The 22,612-nt window shown below is 40.4% G+C and overlaps 1 protein-coding gene across 1 annotated transcript in view; it reads left to right on the top strand.

Annotated features, from left to right (window-relative positions):
- Positions 1–6,411: 6,411 nt before the first annotated feature.
- Positions 6,412–22,612, top strand: part of sat2b (spermidine/spermine N1-acetyltransferase family member 2b) — a 288,963-nt gene continuing 272,762 nt past the window's right edge. Inside the window, exon 1 of the mRNA XM_089129981.1 lies at positions 6,412–6,597. Within this exon, the coding sequence (XP_088986107.1) occupies positions 6,535–6,597 (63 nt within the window). The 5' untranslated portion in view covers positions 6,412–6,534. The remainder of the gene's footprint in view (positions 6,598–22,612) is intronic.

The following is a 22,612-nucleotide window of genomic DNA, read 5'->3' as shown; positions in this document are numbered from 1 at the left end:
GGCTTTTATGCTCTTTTTGTGAACTCTCTGGGTAGCCGTGAAAACAGCTTTTAGTCGCTCGCAAGCGGGCAGGGAAACCGGCTTGATTGTGGCGGTGAACTCTACTGTAGTCGGCGGTGAGACGGGGACTAACAGTGGGCGAAGCTTTGACGGCGGTCCGGCCGCAGCGGGAGAGAGCCGCCTTTTTCTCAGCTGTGCTAGGCAGACTTCTGTTGATCGGGCTTCAGCACGATCTTGGGTCGAGGCCCCCGGGGAGGAGGCTGTCTGCGGCGGCTGTCAGAGCGAGAGCGAGGGCGGCCGCCCTGTCTACGCTGGGGCTGCTGAGCTTGCTGAGGCGGGCGCTGCTGTGGGGTTCTGGCAGGTGGCTCATGAGAGCGGCCTGCCGAAGAGCTAGCGCGGCGGGGCAGGAACAAGTTCATGGCCTGAGTCGCTTTCTGTACCTCGGAGAAGCGGTCAACGATGCCCGTGACGGCAGATCCGAAGAGCCCGGTCGGAGAGATAGGCGCGTTGAGGAACACGGCGCGTTCTGAATCTCCCATGTCGGTAAGCGTGAGCCATAAGTGTCTCTCAGCGATACAGAGGGCGGCCATGCATCTCCCCAGGGCTTGTGCGGCGGCTTTAGTGGCGCGAAGGGAAAGGTCCCTAGCGCTTCTTAGATCCGAGAGGATGGGCGGGTTCCTACCGCTGTTCGCCATTTCGCACAAGATGTCGCTCTGGAGCACCTGGAGGACTGACATTGAATGCAGCGCTGAAGCGGCCTGTCCGGCAGCGGCATAGGCGCGGGCATGAAAGTTAGAGGTCGCTCTGCATGCTTTTGAAGGAAGCGTAGGGGAAGAACGCCATCTAGCAGAGGACGGGCAAAGATGAGCGGCGACCGAGTCCTCGACGGGCGGCATGGCAGCATAACCCTTCTCGGCGGCTCCGTCCACTGAGCGCAGCGAAGCGGACACATCGGAACGGTTACGAGCCGAGAGAGGGGCATTCCAGGACTTTGTGAGCTCATTGTGAAGCTGAGGCAGGAATGGTGCAGCCCGGCTGCAGGCGGGGGCCGGGCGCCGGTGCAGGAACTTCCCATCCATGCAGTTTGGTGGTTGCTCGGGGGGAGGAGACCACTCGAGACCCAGGCGGCCTGCGAAAGGAGGCGCGTAAGTTCCTCCTCGATGCCGGCGCGGGTTCCCGCAGACTCTCTCGTCGATGAGCCGATCGACGACCAATCCTCGCTGTCAGAAGCGTGCAGCGAACAGGAGTCTTTCTCATCCGCGGTGTCGTCGGAGGCGACAGAGAGGCCACTCGGTGGCAACTGAATGACCGGCTGGGGCGGAGAGGGAGAGCGGTCGGTGGGCGGCGGCGGCGGCCCACATGGATCCGCAGGGGGCTCCGGCGGCCTCTGGGAGCGGCGTTTCTTCTTCCGCGGCGAAGTGAGAGGCGGCGCTGGAGCGGTTTTGACCGCCTGCAGTCGAGCCCGCAGGGAGGACAGAAGCAGGTCCTCGCAGTGGTCGCATCCTCCGTTGGCGAGGGCGAGCTCTGCGTGGTCCACTCCGAGACAGAGAACGCAGATGGGGTGGCGGTCTCCTTCCTTGAGTGGAGAGCGGCATGAGCCGCAGGAAATTCGAGGCATCTTTAAAAAGACGCTCGGCTCTTTTAGAGAAATGGAATAAAAGGATACGCGTCGGATGGCGCTAGCTTGCTGGGCGGCTGAAGGTGGCAGACGGCCGGCTTCCTCAGGCTCCGGAGCTCGCTAGAAGGTGCCTTCTCGACGACGGCGGCTTCTTCCCAGGACAGCGGATGCGTGTAGCTCGCTGAATGAAAAAGAATCGACGAACTAGCCTGGGAGAGCTACCTTTATACACTGTAGCCACGCCCCTTTTGGCGGGCTGTGACGCAGTGAGCGAGCGCCGTCCGCTCATTGGCCGCGGACTCAGCGCCGCTCTCCCATAGGTTCGTGCATTCTCTCTGAGCGAACCAATGAGCCGCTAGCTAGCCCGCTCATGGTCTGCCTCAGAAGAGACTGCGTTGACAATGATTACAAAATTATGGAATAATTTTTTGGCTTCAACTTCTCAGCAAAGATGAATCTTTCCCGTAGCGTAAGCTAGCTTACGCAATACGAGAGAACCTCTCGTAAGAGAACCATGGAAACGAGGAAACCCATCAACTGACAAACAGCAAACTAGCGTCTCTCACTGTTGTTTTCTTTGCTTTCGGGTAAGTCTAGTTACCAAAATCACACAAATAATACATACAAACCTTCCTGATATATGTCTTACGTGTAATTGATGCACTTCTGTTGAATATTTACTTTATAGAAATAGTTTTGTGTCTTCGATAAAGTCCGTTAGCATCTGACTGAACCGTTTTCAGAAGAGCTAACGTTAAGTTGTTTACGTTACAATTGAGCTCTTGTTTTACATAAGTGTGGGTTTTTAACCACATTTTTGTGTTGATAACAGTTTTTGATAGTTTTGTTTTGCTGGTAATTTGTCAATGGGTGATTGGAAGTTAGCTAAGTTAATTTATTTAACCTTGAAAGAATTCATTGTAACGTACTTAATGACGTCATTTACAAATATCGGTAATAAGTGATTTCAGAAGGAACAGGAAAAAAACACAACAAAGGGGAATTATTGTTTAATCATGATAATAATTTCATATGCATTATTGCACAATATATTACCTTAAGATTTTTTATGTATATTCTTTATCTTTTCTGCATTTCATCTCCGCTCTAGCTTGCTTCCTTGTATTAAACCCTTTGTTCTATTGTAAATTCAATGTAATATTGTTGCTCTGTGACACATTGCATGTTATTTTCTTGAAGATCATCAGTAGCCGCGTTTCCACTGCCGGGCTAGGGCTGGGCCAGAGCTAACAGCGAGCCGGGCCGAGCTAGTGGCCTCGGGCCTCAAGCACCGGGCTTGCGTTTCCACTGCCGGGCCAGTAGCCCCACAGCGCTGCCCCAGACCCCACCCCTAACACGCCTTTCAGGATCAAACGTCATAAAACCCAACCCATTTCAGCGGGTATTATGAATTAATTTATTTTTTAAATTAGGAAGATAGCATGTATATTAACTCAACTGCCGTAGTGGCTGCAATAGTGTCCCGAGACCAGTACAGGCGATTCTCCATTTCAAGCAGCGATTTTTTGCGCGATATAACAAGTAGGGCTGCGGGCACGTTTTCAAGTTATTCATTAATCGTTAACCGAGGCCCATCGGTTAATACTCGGTGCATAGTGTGCGCGCCGCAACCTCGAGATACAGAGTAAATTTTTAACACCTTTAATAACTGATTGGACCCCATTTGAAACGAAATTAATTTATAGAAATAAAACGCAGCAAGTACGGAGCAGTTAAAGCCCCATTTCCATCACCCTTCAAACTGAAATTGCCAATTGAAAATAAGCAAAACGTCCATTTCACAAAAACTCCGTGTCTGCAAATAATAATAATAATAATAACCATCATCATCATTATTGTAACATTTTATTAGGCTGCATATGTAGAAGACGCCTTTATCCAAAAAAGGAACAGAGCACAAATAAACAAAATATTTTTGACAAATATCAGCGCATATCCAGTGGAGCACGCACTGATGGCTGCGAGACGCCCATGTGAACAGTTTCATTGCATTTCTTTTAGTGGAAACAACTTAAAATACTCTTTAATTTCTGGTCATACAGAAAATAATAATACATTATTCGCAAATACATTTATTTATAACAAGAAAACGTTGTGCTTTAACAATTAAACAAGGCGCGCTTCATGATCTCCGTGAACTGAAGCGCGAGACCTGAAACAGCCACCGCATTCGAATTTGTTCGTTTTAATTTGGACATTTAAAGCTTTAGTCTACAGGGGTTATATCCTTTGTAGATTAAAGCTTTAAATGTCCAATTTAAAGCGAACAAATTCGAATCGAAAGCCAATATCTTCTATGTTTGCTTAATTTCTCTTTAAATGTGCATCCGGAGATGGAGATATGTTTTTAGCCGAAAATCATTTAGAAAACAATAGTTTATTAATAAACAATTAATACCTCGTTATTTTATATTATTTTATTATCAGACACATTTATTATAGCCTATAAATCACCCATAAATCCCCTCCTGTAGGCTGTGGTTACGTCTCTTCTCATTCAGCACTGCGGGGAAAATATCATTTCCAGGTTCTAATTTGGCCTCAGAAAACCAGTAAAATATATATTTTTTTTCATATTAATTTGTCAAATATTTTAAATGTTTAAGGGGCAAAAAAAATCAAACAAATGTCTGAAAATTCGTCGATATAGCTAGCCTATATATTGTTGCGCAGCATTTGGCATAGGCCTATACGTTCAAATTAAAATGTTATGCAATTTTAAACGGTTAATCGGTTAAACATGGACATCCCTATGTGCATCTTGCTTCAGATCATAACGTTCCATAACACCGATAAACTCCGCCTTTTACCTTGAGCACGTCTCTAGCCCGAGCTGGCCCCCTCTGGCCCAAGGTATTCGATGGGCCAGAAATCCTGGCCGTTGGCCCTGAGGAAGCCCCGATCAAGCCCCGGAAGTGACAGTGGAAACGCGACTGGCCCTGGCACGCACTAGCACGGCCCGGCCCTGGCCCGGCAGTGGAAACGCGGCTATAGATGTCCTGCTGCACCCCCTGGGGTCCAAGACAATCTCCACGGCTATGAACTCGACTATAGTAAGCAAAACTTCATACATACTGTTCAATTGTTGTGGGTCTGTAGGATTTATGATTTTGAATGAAGTCTCTCACTTTAAATTCATTAACTACAGTTTTTTTCAGTGACATTGTACTTGAGAAGCTAAATAATAGGTGGCAAATATAATGTTATAATAGTCATAGTTATAATAATTCAGGATAATAGTCATGGGTATATATATATATATATATATATATATATATATATATATATATATATATATATATAATTTTTTTATTTTATTTTATTTTTTCTCTGGGTGTGTTTTTAATTATGTTGGCCAATGAGACACCATACTGTCCAACTCAAAGCTATTTTTTTATGTATGTTTGACTGATAAATACTGAAATTCTTTTTACTTTCAAATGCTGAATTCAGGGGGTTATGGCTGTGCTCTTTTGTTACCAGATGAGATATCATTTGATCCTGTGATTCTTCAGGACAAGATCTTGATGCCATCCACACCCAGTACATGACGAAGGTGAGTTTCACAATAGCTATATCACTATCACAAACCAATAGGCCAAACACAACAGGCCTTCATCCATATGAACTCACCCATACGTAGGAATAGGTTCCGAAACCCGGTATTAAACATAAAACGGGCCCTGGGGCCAAATTAAGGAAGACTGCAGTATCGATAAGCTCAGATGTTATCGGTTCTGCTGACGGTACTGAAGAAATTACACACACACTATTTATTATAGACATTGTCTTGTGTCATTGTCATGTAATTTTCAGGCTGGTTGTTTGTCATTTTGTAAGAGTAGGGAGAGGCTGTATCTGTCTGAGTGAAGACTTATTTTACATTCGATAATTCAATTTCCGTACCTGGTAAGTTAGATTTTCCGAAAAAATTTCATGCACTGCTTATTTCAATTGTATTTTTCTTCTATTGAATTTATCAATACTTGTAATTTGTTATAATTTTCAATGCAGATTCACTCAATAATCTCTTGAAATTTGTTTTTATATCGCAATATATAACAGCAGATAAATAAAATATTTTATTTAAGGTTTTCAGTATTGTGCAGCTCTAATATTGAGCATTTAACCTGATTGAACCTGGAATGATAATTTGTGATACCAGATGTATGATTATAGATTTTGAACTGTATTTTTTTTTTTTTTTTTTTTTGCAGGTTTTCTGGGATCCACAGTGGAAGGCATCAAGGCGTGAGATGTTGGCTGGACAGATGTACCTGTACACCACACCGACCTCTGCTTTTACATGGATGGCGGATTACTATCATGTTCTATAAAGGTTTCATTATAGCAAAACAGAGCACCTGTGACAGTGGAATCTGTTGGTGTAACGTAGTCAGTTAAAAGTAGTCAGGTGTAAAGTAGTCACAGAGAGAACTTTTTTTTTTTTTAAGTTTCAAACTTTTTTCTCTTTCACAAAAAACACTGCAGTTACAGCTTTTGAAATTCTTCATTGGAGGTGTACAAATAATTTTCTTTTTTTCTATGTTTTTAAACTGCATAATATATTTTTTGTATCTACACTGTTGTAAGCAAAACGTTCTATTAACAAAAGTACATTTGTTAATTTATCTATTGTTCTATCTATCTAATGTATTATTTATTTTATTAAATCAAATCAAGTATGAAAATTAAGACAACGCATGTGATTCGAACATGGGTTGCAGACTGCGCAGTATTTGTGATATATGACGCTCTTGAACACATTTTACACACATCTCGCTGCTCTCTGGTGGACGAACCATAGGACGCACGCATGAAACCTACAGTCAGCTTTTTAGTCACTGGTCAAAGGTATTGCAGGAAATCACAAAACGCTAGTTGACTTGTGCAAAATGAAGTTTACAATACGTCCAGCCAAACCTGAAGACTGCAAAGATATAGAACGCATGATTATGGTGAGCAAACACAGTTTGTTACGTGTGTCTCAGTTTTGTTAATCAGCTCCATAGCTTCCTAGGTCGCGAATCAGTAGGCCTATAACTTAGCCTATCACGAATTGTGGACACAAGTAAGGATCTACAGCAACTATAGGACGACACTGGTGATTATATTTCCGGTGACAACGTCCTCATTGTACATAACAACTGGTATTTATGAACAACCGCAATATATTCCTGATTTTATTGTAAGTTTTATTTGAAGAACTTTATGATAAATAGCCTACTTGTTATTGCACGAAGTGTGCATATTTTGTGTGCATAATTTCCTTTTTAAATAATTTGATAAATTAATGGTATGTATCTATAAAACCTATTGCGTTTGAATTCATTTTCAGTCAAATATTATTTTATATTTTGGTATCTTAAATCTTAGTAACCACACTCCATCGCACACCTGCAGGTGATAGGTGCGTTGGATAATAAGACCAGTCTTTTAAGCAAATAAGGAACTCCCGCACACTATCGTTACTTGCAATTTAAAATGAAGTTTATTCACACACAACGTTTCGGTCACACGACCTTCGTCAGGAGTATCGGTATCTTAAAATGGCTGGAAACTAGATTATGAATACTGATTGTATACAATATATTGGATGCATTTACTAATGGTTTTTACAATGGAAATGAATCAGCACAACTTACTTAAACTGGACAATGACTTTCTTGTACAGCCAAAACAATCTGTTTCATTAATTTCTTTTTCTCACTGTAACGCTGCTTTGAAACAACCAGTATTGTAAATAAATAAATAAATAATAATAATAAAAAGTGGCTTGATTTGACTTGTATACTTGTATGGTTATTTTTCTGTCTTTTAGAAGTACAATAAGGTGCTAAAGATTCTAAGGCCACTAGAATGCAATAAATATAAATTAATATGAATGAAATACACAACCACTAAATAATAATGTTTTAGGCACTGTACACTCTTTTTCCTGATTCAAAAATATGCATTACATCAATTTTAAAATGATTTTTTAAAAATAACTTTTTTTGAAGCTTTATTTGTCATTCATTTATCCACATACATTCAATGTTAGTTTAACTTGGAAATGCAAGTTCACCTACTGCCTTGAAAATCGAAGTTCACTAAAACTTGAAGACTGCCTTTGTTTCAACTTTGAAATTAAAGTTAATGAGCTAATTAAGTGATTCATTGAGTGATGATTGATCATTCTTAAAGACAACTGATGTTAACAAGCAGAAGCACTATTTTTAAGTCACCATTATAGAGGTCAGTGCTAGCTTTAGTGGTCTCCTGACCATTACATTTATAACTTTAGATTTTGTTTGGCTGCCAGATAAACAAAGAGAAAAGGTGATCTGATGGTGTTGGTTTTGTTTTAACAGAATAATCACTTGACCTGAATCACCAAACTCATTTAGAGAGTCTTACCTTGTTGATTACAGCAACACTGTTATTGTATAGCAAACAATTATCAGCATTTTCAATATAAGTCAAGTATATTTATAGCGCTTTTCACAATATAGATTGCATCAAAGCAGCTTCACAGTATCAATTAAAATATAATAACTTTGTTCGTTTCTTAGTGAAGAAACATCCACGTTTGGTAGAGCTGATCAATCGTATTAGTGATTGGTTAATTAATTTGAATATCTCCAACTGAGAAAGCCAAAGGCAACAGTGGCAAGGAACCGAAAAACTCCATCAAGTGACCTAATGGTCAAGTCAAGTCACCTTTATTTATATAGCGCATTTATTTTCATTTTAAAAGGAAAATATTTTAAAGACATAATTCATAATTGCCTGAAAAACTGTCCCTATTTAATATTGGCAGGACACTACCGTGTTTATCAGTGGCTGTATGTTTATGTCTTCGTCCTCAGGCGACAAGCTAGGGCCTAAAAACCCTAGTCCCGCCATATCTGGACTCTGATAAACACTACTGCCGTCTATCCCTCATCTCTAGGCAGATGTTTCAAATCCCATTGGCTCACGTCAGTCCACTCATCTTTTCTCTGCACCTTAACTGCTTAATCAGTTACCATGATATCCTGAAGGCTATCCCTCCTGGATTCTAATGCTGAAAATTGATTCTTGGCATTGTGTTCTACCAGGCTGACATTCAGTTTGGGCAAGGCTGTCAGATGTTAGATTTTCTTTGGACATGGGCCGGCCAGTGACATGTTCAAAAGGGCATAGTCCAATTTCCTTGAGGTTATCCTTACTGTATTGCTTGTCATTATGTAGTTTTGTTTTAGCTTCCATCACTGATGGCATTTGTTTTTTTGGATGCTTCATCTTGAATCAGTTTACATGGCAAAACTTGCTGAAGTTGTCTTAATGCCGCTGTATGCACCTCTCTCCTTTACGGCTTGTATAGCAGCACCTTCTACTTGGACATCATCTTTGGCTTCAGTTGTTGAGACTTCTGTGTATGCTTTTACCTTTGGGGTGGTGTCTTCATTTGTCATTTTTGCATACACATGGAGTCCATCAGTTGTCGGATGAGATGTCACAAGTTGGTGCTGCAGAGAGAGGCTCTTCAGTTTCCCTGCGGCTCAACAGCGTTTAGCAGAGTCTGTTTTTGTTTATCTGTCAACTGCTGAAACCTCCTCAACAGGTTGTCCTCATCATCACTTTGACGTTTTAAACTCAGCTTACAATCACGAACCCAGTGTCCTTCTTCGTTGCAGTACCTGCATCTTCCTTGAGTTTTTGACTGTCTATTATCTTCATTAGGGGCCGAGCACTAACAGTGCGAGGACCCTATTGAAACTGTTAGGATTATTAGGGCCCGAGCACTAACAGTGCGAGGACCCTATTGAAACTGTTAGGGTTATTTTTAGGGCCCGAGCACTAACAGTGCGAGGACCCTATTGAACTGTTAGGGTTATTTTTTATTTTTTTTCTGCAAAGTAAGCGCCATTTTCGGGGCCGCAACATGCTCAAAAAGTCACCAAATTTGGCATGCGTGTCAGGACTGGTGAAAAATCTCGTATTTTGTGGGTTTTGCGGATGGGCGGGGGAAAATGGCTCGCTAGCGCCACCTAGAAAATTGGAAAAAATTAGCCCCTCGTCCACTTTCAACCTACATGCACGAAATTTGGTGGGGATGTGTATCATTTCAAGACGCACAAAAAAGCCTAGAGAACCCATACCCTAAACTCGACAGGAAGTCTGCCATTTTGAATTTGGCGACCTATTTGGGACGATTTACACACTCCGTACTTTAACGAACTCCTCCTAGGGATTTTGTCGGATCAACTTCAAATTTCTGCTGTACCTTCTAAAGGGATTGACAATGTAAAGTTGTGCTATCTGCGCATTTTCGTCGATGGGCGTGTCCGTGGCGGTCTGATTCGCCATGAAACAGGAAGTAGTAGTAACTTGGAAGTAAATGCCCAGATCTGCACGAAATTTAACACGTATGACAAGAGTCCCGCCCTTAACAAATCTACATGCCGACATTCACCCTCAGTCATAGCGCCACCTAGTGGCAACAGGAAGTGACCTTTAACAAAGCAGCCCCCGCCGCACCTTTGACCGACATGTACAAAATTTCTGTGGTACATCTACCATGTCCACACGCACAGAAAAGTCTCTTGGAGCGATGCCCTAAATTCAACAGGAAGTCGGCCATTTCTAATTTTACCGCCATTTGTGGATGATTTACTCATTACGTACTTTAACGAACTCCTCCTAGGGATTTAGTCAGATCGACTTCAAATTTCTTCCGTGCCTTCTAAAGGCATTGACGATGTAAAGTTGTGCTATCTGCGCGTTTTCGTCGATGGGCGTGTCCGTGGCGTCGATGATTCGCCATGAAACAGGAAGTAGTAGTAACTTGGCTGTAAATGCCCAGATCTGCACGAAATTTTACACATTTGACAAGAGTCCCACCCTGAACAAATCTACATGCAGACATTCACCCACACTCATAGCGCCACCTAGTGGCGAGAGGAAGTGACCTTTAAAGACGCAGCCCCCGCCACATGTTTGACCGACAGGTACGAAATTTCTGTGCTACATCTACCATGTCCAGACGCACACAAAAGTCTCTTGGCGCGATGCCCTAAACTCAACAGAAAGTCGGCCATTTCGAATTTTACCGCCATTTTTTGATGATTTACTCATTACGTACTTTAACGAACTCCTCCTAGGGCTTTAGTCGGATCGACTTAACATTTCTGCTGTGCCTTCTAAAGGCATTGACAATGTAAAGTTGTGCTCTCTGCGGGTTTTCGTCGATGGACGTGTCCGTGGCGTTGATGATTCGCCATGAAACAGGAAGCTGTAGTAACTTGGCTGTAAAAGCCCTGATATGCATGAAATTTAACACCTTTGACAAGAGTCCCGCCCTGAACAAATCTACATGCCGACATTCACCCACAGTCATAGCACCACCTGCTGGCAACAGGAAGTGACCTTTAACGAAGCAGCGTAGCAAATGCACAGCCGCACTGGCTGAGCTGCAGAAAATGCAATGCGGCCGCCTCAGACCCCGACGTGCTACAGGTGCGAGGGCCCGCCCATCGCTGCTTGCAGCTTTAATAAGGGCCCAAGCCCTGAAAGGGTGAAGGCCCTATTGTTTTTAGGGCCCAAGCCCTGAAAGGGCGAAGGCCCTATTGTTTTCCTTGGGATTATTTATTATTAGGGCCCAAGCCCTGAAAGGGCGAAGGCCCTATTGTTTTCCTTGGGATTATTAGGGCCCAAGCCCTGAAAGGGCGAAGGCCCTATTGTTTTCCTTGGGATTATTTATTCTTATTAGGGCCCAAGCCCTGAAAGGGCGAAGGCCCTATTGTTTTCCTTAGAATTATTCTTTTCTATTATTATTATTATTAGGGCCCAAGCCCTGAAAGGGCGAAGGCCCTATTGTTTTCCTTCCGATTATTAGGGCCCAAGCCCTGAAAGGGCGAAGGCCCTATTGTTTTCCTTGGGATTATTTATTCTTCTTATTATTTTACTACCTTTTTGGCACTTTTGGAGCCCTTAACATGCTCAAAAACTCTTGAAACTTTGCACACGGGTCAGAACCCGCGGCCATCAGAGCCGGGCTGAAGCTGGTACCCGGGCGTGGCAGGGGGGCTCGTCAGCGCCCCCTGGAACGGGGTCCGAACACTCAGTCCATAACTCAAACACGCTTGCATGTAATAATATGAAACTCGGTACACATGAAGATCTCATCGTTTCATCTATACCTCGCACTCTTACTTTTTACCCCAGCCCAACAGGAAGTCAGCTATTGAGGTTTGTTTGTAAAACGCTCGCAATGGAATTTTAAATACTCCTCCTAGAGAATTCAAACACATGGCACAAAACTCGGTCAGCATGAAGTCAAGACATTGAGTATGAAAGCTTGTGTGGGGATTTTTGATATCTCGAACGGTTTGGCCGTGGCGAGGAAACGAAATTATGGCGAGAAACGTAAAACAGGAAGTGTGTTATAACTTCAGCATACATTAACTGATCTTGATGAAACTTCAGCAGTGTGTTCGCTTTAAGAGGCCGATCACATGGATGTGACTATTTCGAGTCAAAGTTATAGCGCCACCAACTTGCAGCAGGAAGTGTGTCACTTTCAAAATGCTTTGAAATCAACCTCTTATTTTTACCCGATTTGCTTCAAACTTCATCTGTATAATGTAAATACATGGCAGATGAAGACCTGTGAATGGATTCTTGATATCTTTGATACTGTTGCCGTGGCAACGCATCAAACTTTAAAATTCTTTTTTTTGATGATTTTGAGACTCTTAATGGCTTTTGAGGCCCTTAACGGGTTTGAAAACTCTTGAAACTTTGCACACAGGTCATATCCCACAGCCATCAGGCCCGGGCTGAAGATGGTACCTAGGCGTGGCAGGGGGGCTAGACAGCGCCCCCTGGAACGGGGTCCGAAAACTTGGTCCATAAATCAAACACGCTTGCATGTAATAATATGAATGAAAAACTTCATCTGTATAATGTAAACAGATGAAAAACATCATCTGTATAATGATGAAAAACAGATGAAAAACTTCATCTGTATAATGTAAACATACGGTAGATGTAGACCTGTGAATGGATTCTTGATATCTTTTAAACTGTTGCCGTGGCAAAGCTTCAAACTTTGAAATTATTTTAGGATGCTTTTGAGACTCTTAGCATGCTTGAAATTGCATGAAACTCAACAGACACATCATATTTATTAGCCAGTAGACATGTGCAAAGTTTCAGAAACGGGCATGGTGCAGGGACTAAATAGCGCCACCTTTTGACAAAAGTGGGGTTGTTATTTTTATCTACAGTTACAAAAATCGTTATATACATTGTACTCCTCAAGCCAGACAACTTTCTAATTCATAGTCATTAGCTCAGACCAAGAGGAAGTCTGATATTTTGGTTTGAATATGGTGAGACTCTCTCTGAGCCTACGTCCGTGTATGGCAAGCCCTTTTAACATTTAAAAGCTAAGTTTGCCTATCCGGAAATTAACATTGTAGATATCAACAATGTCTTTCTGTCTAGTCGTAATTACATTTTGGATAGTTTGTATTATCATTTAAGATATCTGTAACATAATTGTGACTAGTCAAAATGACAGACTATGGCAAGCCATTTTAACATTTAATCATGAAAGGGCCAAAGCCTTCGGCACCGCCACCCCGGTGCCTTTAGGTAACTAAAGTAGCCGGGGTTGCGGTGCCACCGGCTTGGGCCCGCCATCGCTGCTCGCAGCTATATTTAGGGCCCAAGCCCTGAAAGGGCGAAGGCCCTATTGTTTTCCTTAGGATTATTTATTAGGGCCCAAGCCCTGAAAGGGCGAAGGCCCTATTGTTTTCCTTAGGATTATTATTATTATTATTATTATTATTATTATTATTTATACGACTATTCGGGCACTTTTGGGGCCCTAAACATGCTCAAAAACTCTTGAAACTTAGCACACGGGTCAGAACCCGCGGCCATCAGGGCCTGGCTGAAGATGGTACCCGGGCGTGGCAGGGGGACTAGACAGCGCCCCCTGGAACGGGGTCCGAAAACTTGGTCCATAACTCAAATACGCTTGTATGTAATAATATGAAACTCGGTACACATGTTGATCTCATCGTTCATATATACCTCATACTATTACTTTTTACCCCAGCCCAACAGGAAGTCGGTTATTTAGGGTTGTTCATAAAACACTCGCAATGGAATTTGAAGTACTACTCCTAGAGAATTCAAACACACGGCACGAAACTCGGTCAGCATGAAGTCAAGGCATTGACGATGAAAGTTTGCGAGGGGATTTTTGATATCTCGAACGGTTTGGCCATGGCGAGGAAACGAAATTATGGCGAGAAACGTGAAACAGGAAGTGTGTTATAACTTCAGCATACATTAACTGATCTTGATGAAACTTCAGCAGTGTGTTTGCTGTAAGAGGACGATAACATGGATGTGACTATTGTGAGTCAAAGTTATAGCGCCACCAACTGGTAGCAGGAAGTGTGTCACTTTCAAAATGCTTTGAACTCACCCTTTTATTTTTACCCGATGTGCTTCAAACTTAATCTGTATAATGTAAATACATAGCAGATGAAGACCTGTGAATGGATTCTTGATATCTTTGATACTGTTGCCGTGGCAACGCATCAAACTTTAAAATTCTTTTTTTTTATGATTTTGAGACTCTTAGCGGCTTTTTGGGCCCTTAACGGGTTTGAAAACTCTTGAAACTTTGCACACAGGTCAGATCCCACAGCCATCAGAGCCGGGCTGAAGATGGTACCTGGGTGTGGCAGGGGGGCTAGACAGCGCCCCCTGGAACGGGGTCCGAACACTTGGTCCATAAATCAAACACGCTTGCATGTAATAATATGAAACTCGGTACACATGTTGATCTCATCGTTTCATCTATACCTCACGCTCTTACTTTTTACCCCAGCCAAACAGGAAGTCGGCTATTGAGGTTTGTTTGTAAAACGCTCGCAGTGGAATGTGCAATACTCCTCCTAGAGAATTCAAACACACGGCACGAAACTCGGTCAGCATGAAGTCAAGGCATTGAGGATGAAAGTTTGCGAGGGGATTTTTGATATCTCGAACGGTTTGGCCGTGGCGAGGAAACAAAATTATGGCGAGAAACGTGAAACAGGAAGTGTGTTATAACTTCAGCATACATTAACTGATCTTGATGAAACTTCAGCAGTGTGTTCACTGTAAGAGGCTGATTACATGGATGTGACTATTGTGAGTCAAAGTTATAGCGCCACCAACTGGCAGCAGGAAGTGTGTCACTTTCAAAATGCTTTGATATCACCCTCTTATTTTTAACCGATTTGCTTCAAACTTCATCTGTATAATGTAAAAATACAGCAGATGTAGACCTGTGAATGGATTCTTGATATCTTTGATACTGTTGCTATGGCAACAAATCAAACTTTAACATTCTTTTTTGATACTTTTGGGACTCTTAGCATGCTTGAAATTGCTTGAAACAGATAGATACAGATAGCTCGACAGATACATCACATTTATTAGCCAGTAGGCATGTGCAACTTTGGCAAAAGATTAAAGTAATGTCAAAAAAGTAAACACTAAAAGCCTCATATCTTCTAAAAATGTAATTATACATCATTTGTTTCTAAATTAAATTATACAAATATTATAATTAAAGCAGTTTTTCCCTTTTTTCATTTAAGAATTATGTTTACGTTCAAAAACAGCCAGGTTGTAAAATTCAGAAGAAGAAAAAATAATCTGAGTCATACGTAGTGCTATACTGCCCTCTTGTGTTCAATATCAGTTAGGCCTATTGTGTATATTCCCACCGGTTAATCAACGTGTGACTCCGCTGGGACTCGGGAACTTTTAAATCGCTTACTTAAAACCGAAAGTCAAAATACAGATATCCGCACAAGACATTAATGTTGTGGAGTAGAGCAAGCATTTTAAATAAATTCCTATTAAGTAGGATTGAACTAAACAGAATGAACGTTCACTCTGTTCTGCTGGTTCCTCGCTGATGGCGCGCACAGTTATGAATGCTTGTGCAGCCATGAGTTTTAGTTTAATTTTAAAATTAGCGCAATTTCGGGATTTGTATTATTTGAATTTATTTTTAAAAAACACAATGTTGAGTTTTATTGTAACACTGTTTAATCGCGCCCACGGTTATATTTTGTATATTATATATAATTATAATGTATTTCTGTATAAAATAATACTACAATAAAAAACACATTTGTGACCGACCTGATCCAGCAAAATTAGTCACAGTGACCCAAATTTAAAAATTGAGATTTTGATATTAATGGAAAGAGGACACTGTACGCTTTCAAATGATACCTTGGTCATACCTTGAATGGTTGTAAAGATATACAGATTTGAATTCTGGTCGTCTGCCCTTTTTTTCCAATTGAAAACCTAAGAAAATCGCTTTTAAAGTTTTTTTGCCCGTTTTTTTTTTTTTTTTTTTTTTTTTTTTGATAGGCCCTATCTTTCAAAATCCATAGCATTTTAAGGGATAAACTATTTATTTTATATAGCTTAATTTGACCAAATAGATTAACATATAAATGCAATTTAACGAGGCTGAAACTCAACTTATTTTTAATTTTTTTGAAATAAATAATTAAAAAGTCACTTTTACAAAAATGTTCTAAAATCAGAAAGATTGAAGAGGAGTCAGAGAGAAATTCAGTTTTAGCCCACATAAGCAGAGAGCAGTCTGTTTTCTTTCATTTTGAATGGTTGTCTTTAAAAGTAGACATTTCAATATATATGTCTGTGAGGATACCTTATACGCTGACTTTCGGTTCATGAGACTTCGTCTCCGCGTCGTGATTAGGCCTAGCCTATTGTCTGCAATTTATTTCTTATTATTAAATCCTAGTAATTGGTTGATGAAACATTGATTTAAATTAAGATAATTATTTTAAAACGAAATTTACTTTAAAGAAAGGCTTTGTGCTTGCATGTTTAAGCTATGTGAAAGTTTTAGTGCTGCTTCCAGAGAACGGTCACGTTCGGATTGTTTTTCCTCATAAATGCGAACACGGAAAATAAAATAAAGATTTTATGTTCTGGAGAGAGTCAACCCTTCTTCATCCGGTGAGTATTACTTTTGGTTTGTGCAGTGTGGTTCACATAGGCCAATTTATTAAACTATTTAATTATCTGGGAATTGGATCTCCTCCATAATGCTGAAATTGCCCAATTTTAAAAAATTTAGTAATAATTTAAGTTTTGTGGTGTAAGTCTACGTATTTTATAATGTTAACTTCAAATAATACTAATAGTAATTTAAAGATGTTGTCTAGCATTGGGTCTGGGCGTGAAGGATAACTTCGGGAGTTGAAGGGACGTGTCGGTGTCGTGATTCTGTCTTCTCACACCGCGACACAGGTTCGTGGATCTGAGTGTCGCGATCGTTACAGCCTTACATAGGCTATATTCTTCTTGCAGATAAATATACTCACGCAGTTTAGGTTAGAAGCCTCCAGTGAGTTCAACGTTTCAGGGGATACCCGGGAAATGCTCAGAGGTGACGAGGGGAGTTGAGAAGAGCAATGTTTATTTCAGCGAATTTAAAGCTTTGACAACTTTAATCGTTATTTAAATACCTTTACTCAATTATCTCGACTACGAAACCCTGTGAGATTATTTTTGAATGTCTGTTCTTTGAAATTAGCAAATATATATATATATATATATATATATATATATATATATATATATATATATATATATATATATATTTTTTTTTATTTTTTTTTTATTTTTTTTATTTCATGGTTTTTCCACATAATCGGCCCATATCTTAAAATGGAAGGTTGCAACTTCCAACTCATTTCGCCAGAGCGGGTCACATTTGATTTTTATTTTTTAAACAATGTAATGTGTAACCTAAAAATAAACAGATTATTTGATAAATGGTATATTTAAATCTGCATATTGTAGCCTAATCTGCAGGGCAGCCTAGTCTTAATAAATGTATGCTTCATTTTCCATTAGTAAATTTGATCAATAAATTCAATAATTTAGAATAATAAGACACTATAGGGCTGTTACCCTAGGTAAGGCTAATCAAATTAAATCGGTTACACAATAATGTTACGAGATTGGTTTAACAGGAGTCAATTAAAAATCGCTGTAAAGAACGATACTTTTAAACATAACCCTAAATCACCATAAGGTGTCGCCAGATGACCGTCTTAATGAACGAGTCATGGATTCAAAATGCTGAGACCCCGTTTACACCTGGTATTAAAATGCGATCTGTATCCAGATAAGTTATCCGGATAATAAGTACTGATTCCATTTACACCTGGCCACATAAATGTGTTTTTGCAAAACGGATATAAATCCGATCTTCACCTCCTGCGTTATATGCAAATTTATTGGATTGCACGCCACCAAAAGCAACAGATCTGAGCGGCATTTTATTGATCATCAGCTAATTTCCAAATCAGAGACATCAATAAGAGAGAGTGGCAACAGGCCTGGTAAGATAATTTCGTTTCTTTACTTGAAGATATGTTAACTGCGTCTGTGACTTACTTTCACTTTTATTTGCGATGTTTGCACGTTGAATAGACGCTCAGCTGCTCATCTGCGGTGATGCGTGTCGCGTGTCGCATCTGACTTGGCTATAACATGACATATAGCCTATATAACACGCTCTCACTCGTTTATTTTTTAGCATTTTTGGGAGGAGTAAAATATACATATGTGGTTTCAACAACCAGATTGCGTTTACACCTAGTAAAGATCCGGACACAATGCGAGCCAGACTACCTCCAGATGTGGTCAGGCAGATCCGATCGCGATCCGATCACAACGCGTTTACACCTTGCATTAACATGCGTTTTTTATTATCCGGATAACTTATCTGGATACAGATCACATTTTAATACCAGGTGTAAACGGGGTCTCAGTAATGAGAAAACACATTGCTTTGAGGTCGCTGTGATCTTTGTTTAACTATTTTCTCTGCTGAAACAGAAAAAAGTCAATATTGCATCTAAAAAGTCAATATTGCATCTAAAATGTAAGTGACTTGACTTGTGTGTGTGACTATGTTTGTTGTAGTGATAAGAGTTGCACCCTTGTTAAAGTTTAAGGCCTTGTGTTTTTGGATATATATCTTTCTTTCTTTTTTCTTTTTTTACAAAATATGCATATAACCCATATATTTTAGATTTATTATTTGCTTTAAATTAAATTAAGATTGTATTTTTGGTAATTGAACCTGAATGAATTTAAAAATGAATGTGCTATATTTCAGATCATATATTTGTTTTTCTTAAAATTTGAACTAACTTTATTCTCAGCTGAATTATAAATATTTTATTTCTGTATGAATTAAAAACACATTTGATTTTTCTTTTTTAATCAATGTAGAATGTGTAACTGAAATATAAACAGATTAGGGCTCTGTTCGAGGACAAGTAACTAAAACCAATGCGACATGATGAATGTTTGTTTCCCAAACCATCTCAGAGTAACAGCTTACTTTTCTTTCTTACTATATTCTTTCTTACTATAAACTGTGCTGTAGAGCTTGCATCAGTCAAAGCAGGGTTACATTTTGCATGTCGTGCACAATAAACCTAAAGGCACCAGGGTGGCGGTGCCACCGGCTTCATATATATATGTATATATATATATATATAGCTGTGATCCGCGATGACGGGCCAAAGCCAGTGGCATGGCCACCCTGGTGCTTTTAGGTAACTAAGGAACCGGGGTTGCGGTGCCACCGGCTTGGGCCCGCAATCGCTGCTCGCAGCTATATTTATTATTATTTTGTAACCTTTTGGGCATTTTTGGGGCCCTTAACGTGCTCGAAAACTCTTGAAACTTTGCACATGGGTCAGAACCCGCGGCCATCAGAGCCGGGCTGAAGCTGGTACCCGGGCGTGGCAGGGCGGCTCGTCAGCGCCCCCTGGAACGGGGTCCGAACACTTGGTCCATAACTCAAACACGTTTGTATATAATAATATGAAACTCGGTGCACATGTTGATCTCATAGTTTCATCTATACCTCGCGCTTTTACTTTTTACCCCAGCCCAACAGGAAGTCGGCTATTGAGGTTTGTTTGTAAAACGCTCGCAATGGAATGTTAAATACTCCTCCTAGAGCTTTGATCCAAATTCGACAAAACTCGGTCAGCATGAAGTCAAGACATTGAGGATGAAAGTTTGCGAGGGGATTTTTGATATCTCGAACGGTTTGGCCGTGGCGAGGAAACGAAATCATGACGAGAAACGTGAACCAGGAAGTGTGTTATAACTTCAGCATACATTAACTGATCTTGATGAAACTTCAGCAGTGTGTTCGCTGTAAGAGGACGATCACATGGATGTGACTATTGTGAGTCAAAGTTATAGCGCCACCAACTGGCAGCAGGAAGTGTGTCACTTTCAAAATGCTTTGATATCACCCTTTTATTTTTACCCGATTTGCTTCAAACGTCATCTGTATAATGTAAACATACAGCAGATGTAGACCTGTGAATGGATTCTTGATATCTTTGAAACTGTTGCCGTGGCGACGCATCAAACGTTACCATTCTTTTAGGATGCTTTTGAGACCCTTAGCATGCTTGAAATTGCATGAAACTCGACAGACACATCACATTTATTAGCCAGTAGACACGTGCAAAGTTTCAGAAACGGGCGTGGTGAGGGCTCAGTAGCGCCACCTTTTGACAAAAGTGGGGTTGTTAGTTTTATCTACAGTTACAAAAATCGGTATGTATATTGTACTCCTCGAGCCGGACAACTTTCTAATTGACACTCATTAGCTAGGACCCACAGAAAGTCAGATATGTTTGTTTGAATGTGGTCTTGCTCAATCTGAGCCTGCTGTCTTTGCCTGTCTGTGTATGTGTGTGTGTTTGTAGGGGGAGGGGTCTTAACCATTTCACTCCTGTGTGTATGGCCTGCATAAAAAATAAATGCCTTAAGCCTGGTATTTTTTTAAATAAGTTTTTTATTTTTAATAAGTAAAGGCATATAACCAGTTTAATTGTAGTGCATTAATAGTTTTATATAATTAGTTTATTAATTAAATTAACTTGGTCCATAAACTTGATCTGAAAATTTGGTCCATAAATCAAACACACTTGCATGTAATAATATGACTTGAGTGTTAATCACATCATGTTTTCAGTTTGAATATAAAATATATAAATTATGTAAAAAAAATAAAGTTGATCCAGCTGGAGCGCAGGCTGAGAATAGCGCTGTCATGACTGGATCAGAGATCATCAGTCATGCCCTCTCATACCTTACGCACACCACGCCCACTTACATCAGATCACATCAACATGTCAGCCGGAGGGATACTGAGGGTCGCTTTCGGATTTAAGAATTTCTTACAACAAGATGGCAAAAGAACAGCGCTTTGCAAGACATGCAACGTTAAGATCGCGGACAGTCAGATGACAACCTCCAATTTCGTCCGTCATTCTGCCCAGTAAGTGCTTGTCAATTTGTTAATGTTATCTGGTTAGCTCGTTCGTAGTTAGCTAGCTAATGTAAGTTAAAGGAGAACTCCGGCGCAAAATTACACATTGTTACCTAGTCAACCGTTATCTGAGATTTGTTTTCATGACTGCCGAATGTAAATAGTTTTATCTATAAAAACAGTTTAGCCTATAAGTGACGTCCGACATTCTGCATATTGTGTTATTTTGTTAAGCCCCACTAAAGGCATAAAAAACTGTAAAGCACAATCAAGTTTTCACACTATATTCCAAGACTTCTAAAGTCATTCAATAGCTTAATGTGTGGTAAAATTAATATTTTAGTCTCTAAGTTAAAGTTAACGGAAAGTCATCTCGCCTCAGTCATTCTCCATGCATCAGCATTAGCGCGTCGCGTTCGGTTGCGACAGTAACACGACGACACTCTCTTCAAGATCAATGTTCCCAATATTATACTTTATTTGTAGATAAGGCATAAAGGTCTATGATTTGCATAAAATGACTATCTTGCTGGAGTGGAGTTTATTGCCCTTTAGAATACACTAAGCATTAGTGCTGCACGATTAATTATATCGCAGTCGTAATAGCGATCTCAAACCTATGCAATTATAACGCAAAATGCCGCGATTTTATATGAAATAAACAAAGTAGGGCTATTAGCGCAGCATCTCTTCTTTTTTGTCATCCTTTGACTAGTGTTACAAGATCCCCCTCTTATTGGTTCAAATGCCTTTTCGCATTTTGCACGACAAGAAGTGAAAAGCTGCCTGTGAGTGCCCTAGATTAGAATAGATGAGACTCGCATAATGCGCATGCACTGACCGTGTGCCAGCCCAGAATAAACAGTTCTCTTTCGAGCTTGAACGAACAATAGCACACACAATTATGCCAAAATGTGGTTTTGTCTAGTATCTTCATAACATAAGAAAAGTCTATGGATTAAAGGGTTGTGCTATGAGGCGCGTGTGAGATCCGCGTCTCGGCAACGGGTGCTCTTAAAGGGCCAGCAGCGAATAAAGCGTTCTTTCAGTAAAGTTAAAAGAACAAAGGGAAATTAGAAAATTACTCACTGATCTTGAGTAAAGAACTTTTGTAGCTTTAATAAGGATTATTATATATATATAATTTATGATTCAGGCAGCGCAGACTGTTTGATAACTTTATTCAATTTCTGTACCTGTTAAGACAGGAAGGGCACAGGTAAATATGTTTTTTATTATGGGTTTATGTGGGGATTGTTTGAAGTTCACTTAATTTAAAAGCTGTTATATATTTTTTTTTAAGCCTAATAATTTTTTAAAAAGTTGATGGCTTTCAATTGATGGAATCACTGTAATGTTGGTTTGGTTGATGGTTTATTGATCATTATAGGTGTTATCAATCATTTATTGTTGTTGTTGTTGTTTTTAGTTTGAGTTGAGAAATAAACATTAATCTGTGTGTGCATTTTACTTTAGAACCAAGCAAGTTGGACTCATGAAACCATTTTATTATATCGGAGTCGCAAATCGCAATTGCAATATTGGCTCAATAATGGCAATATGAC

Source organism: Pimephales promelas, chromosome 4, assembly GCF_988280905.1.
Source record: "Pimephales promelas chromosome 4, fPimPro1.hap1.1, whole genome shotgun sequence".
NCBI lineage: Eukaryota > Metazoa > Chordata > Actinopteri > Cypriniformes > Leuciscidae > Pimephales > Pimephales promelas.
The sequence above is the reverse complement of the archived record's forward strand: the minus strand, read 5'-3'. Positions and strand labels throughout refer to the sequence as shown.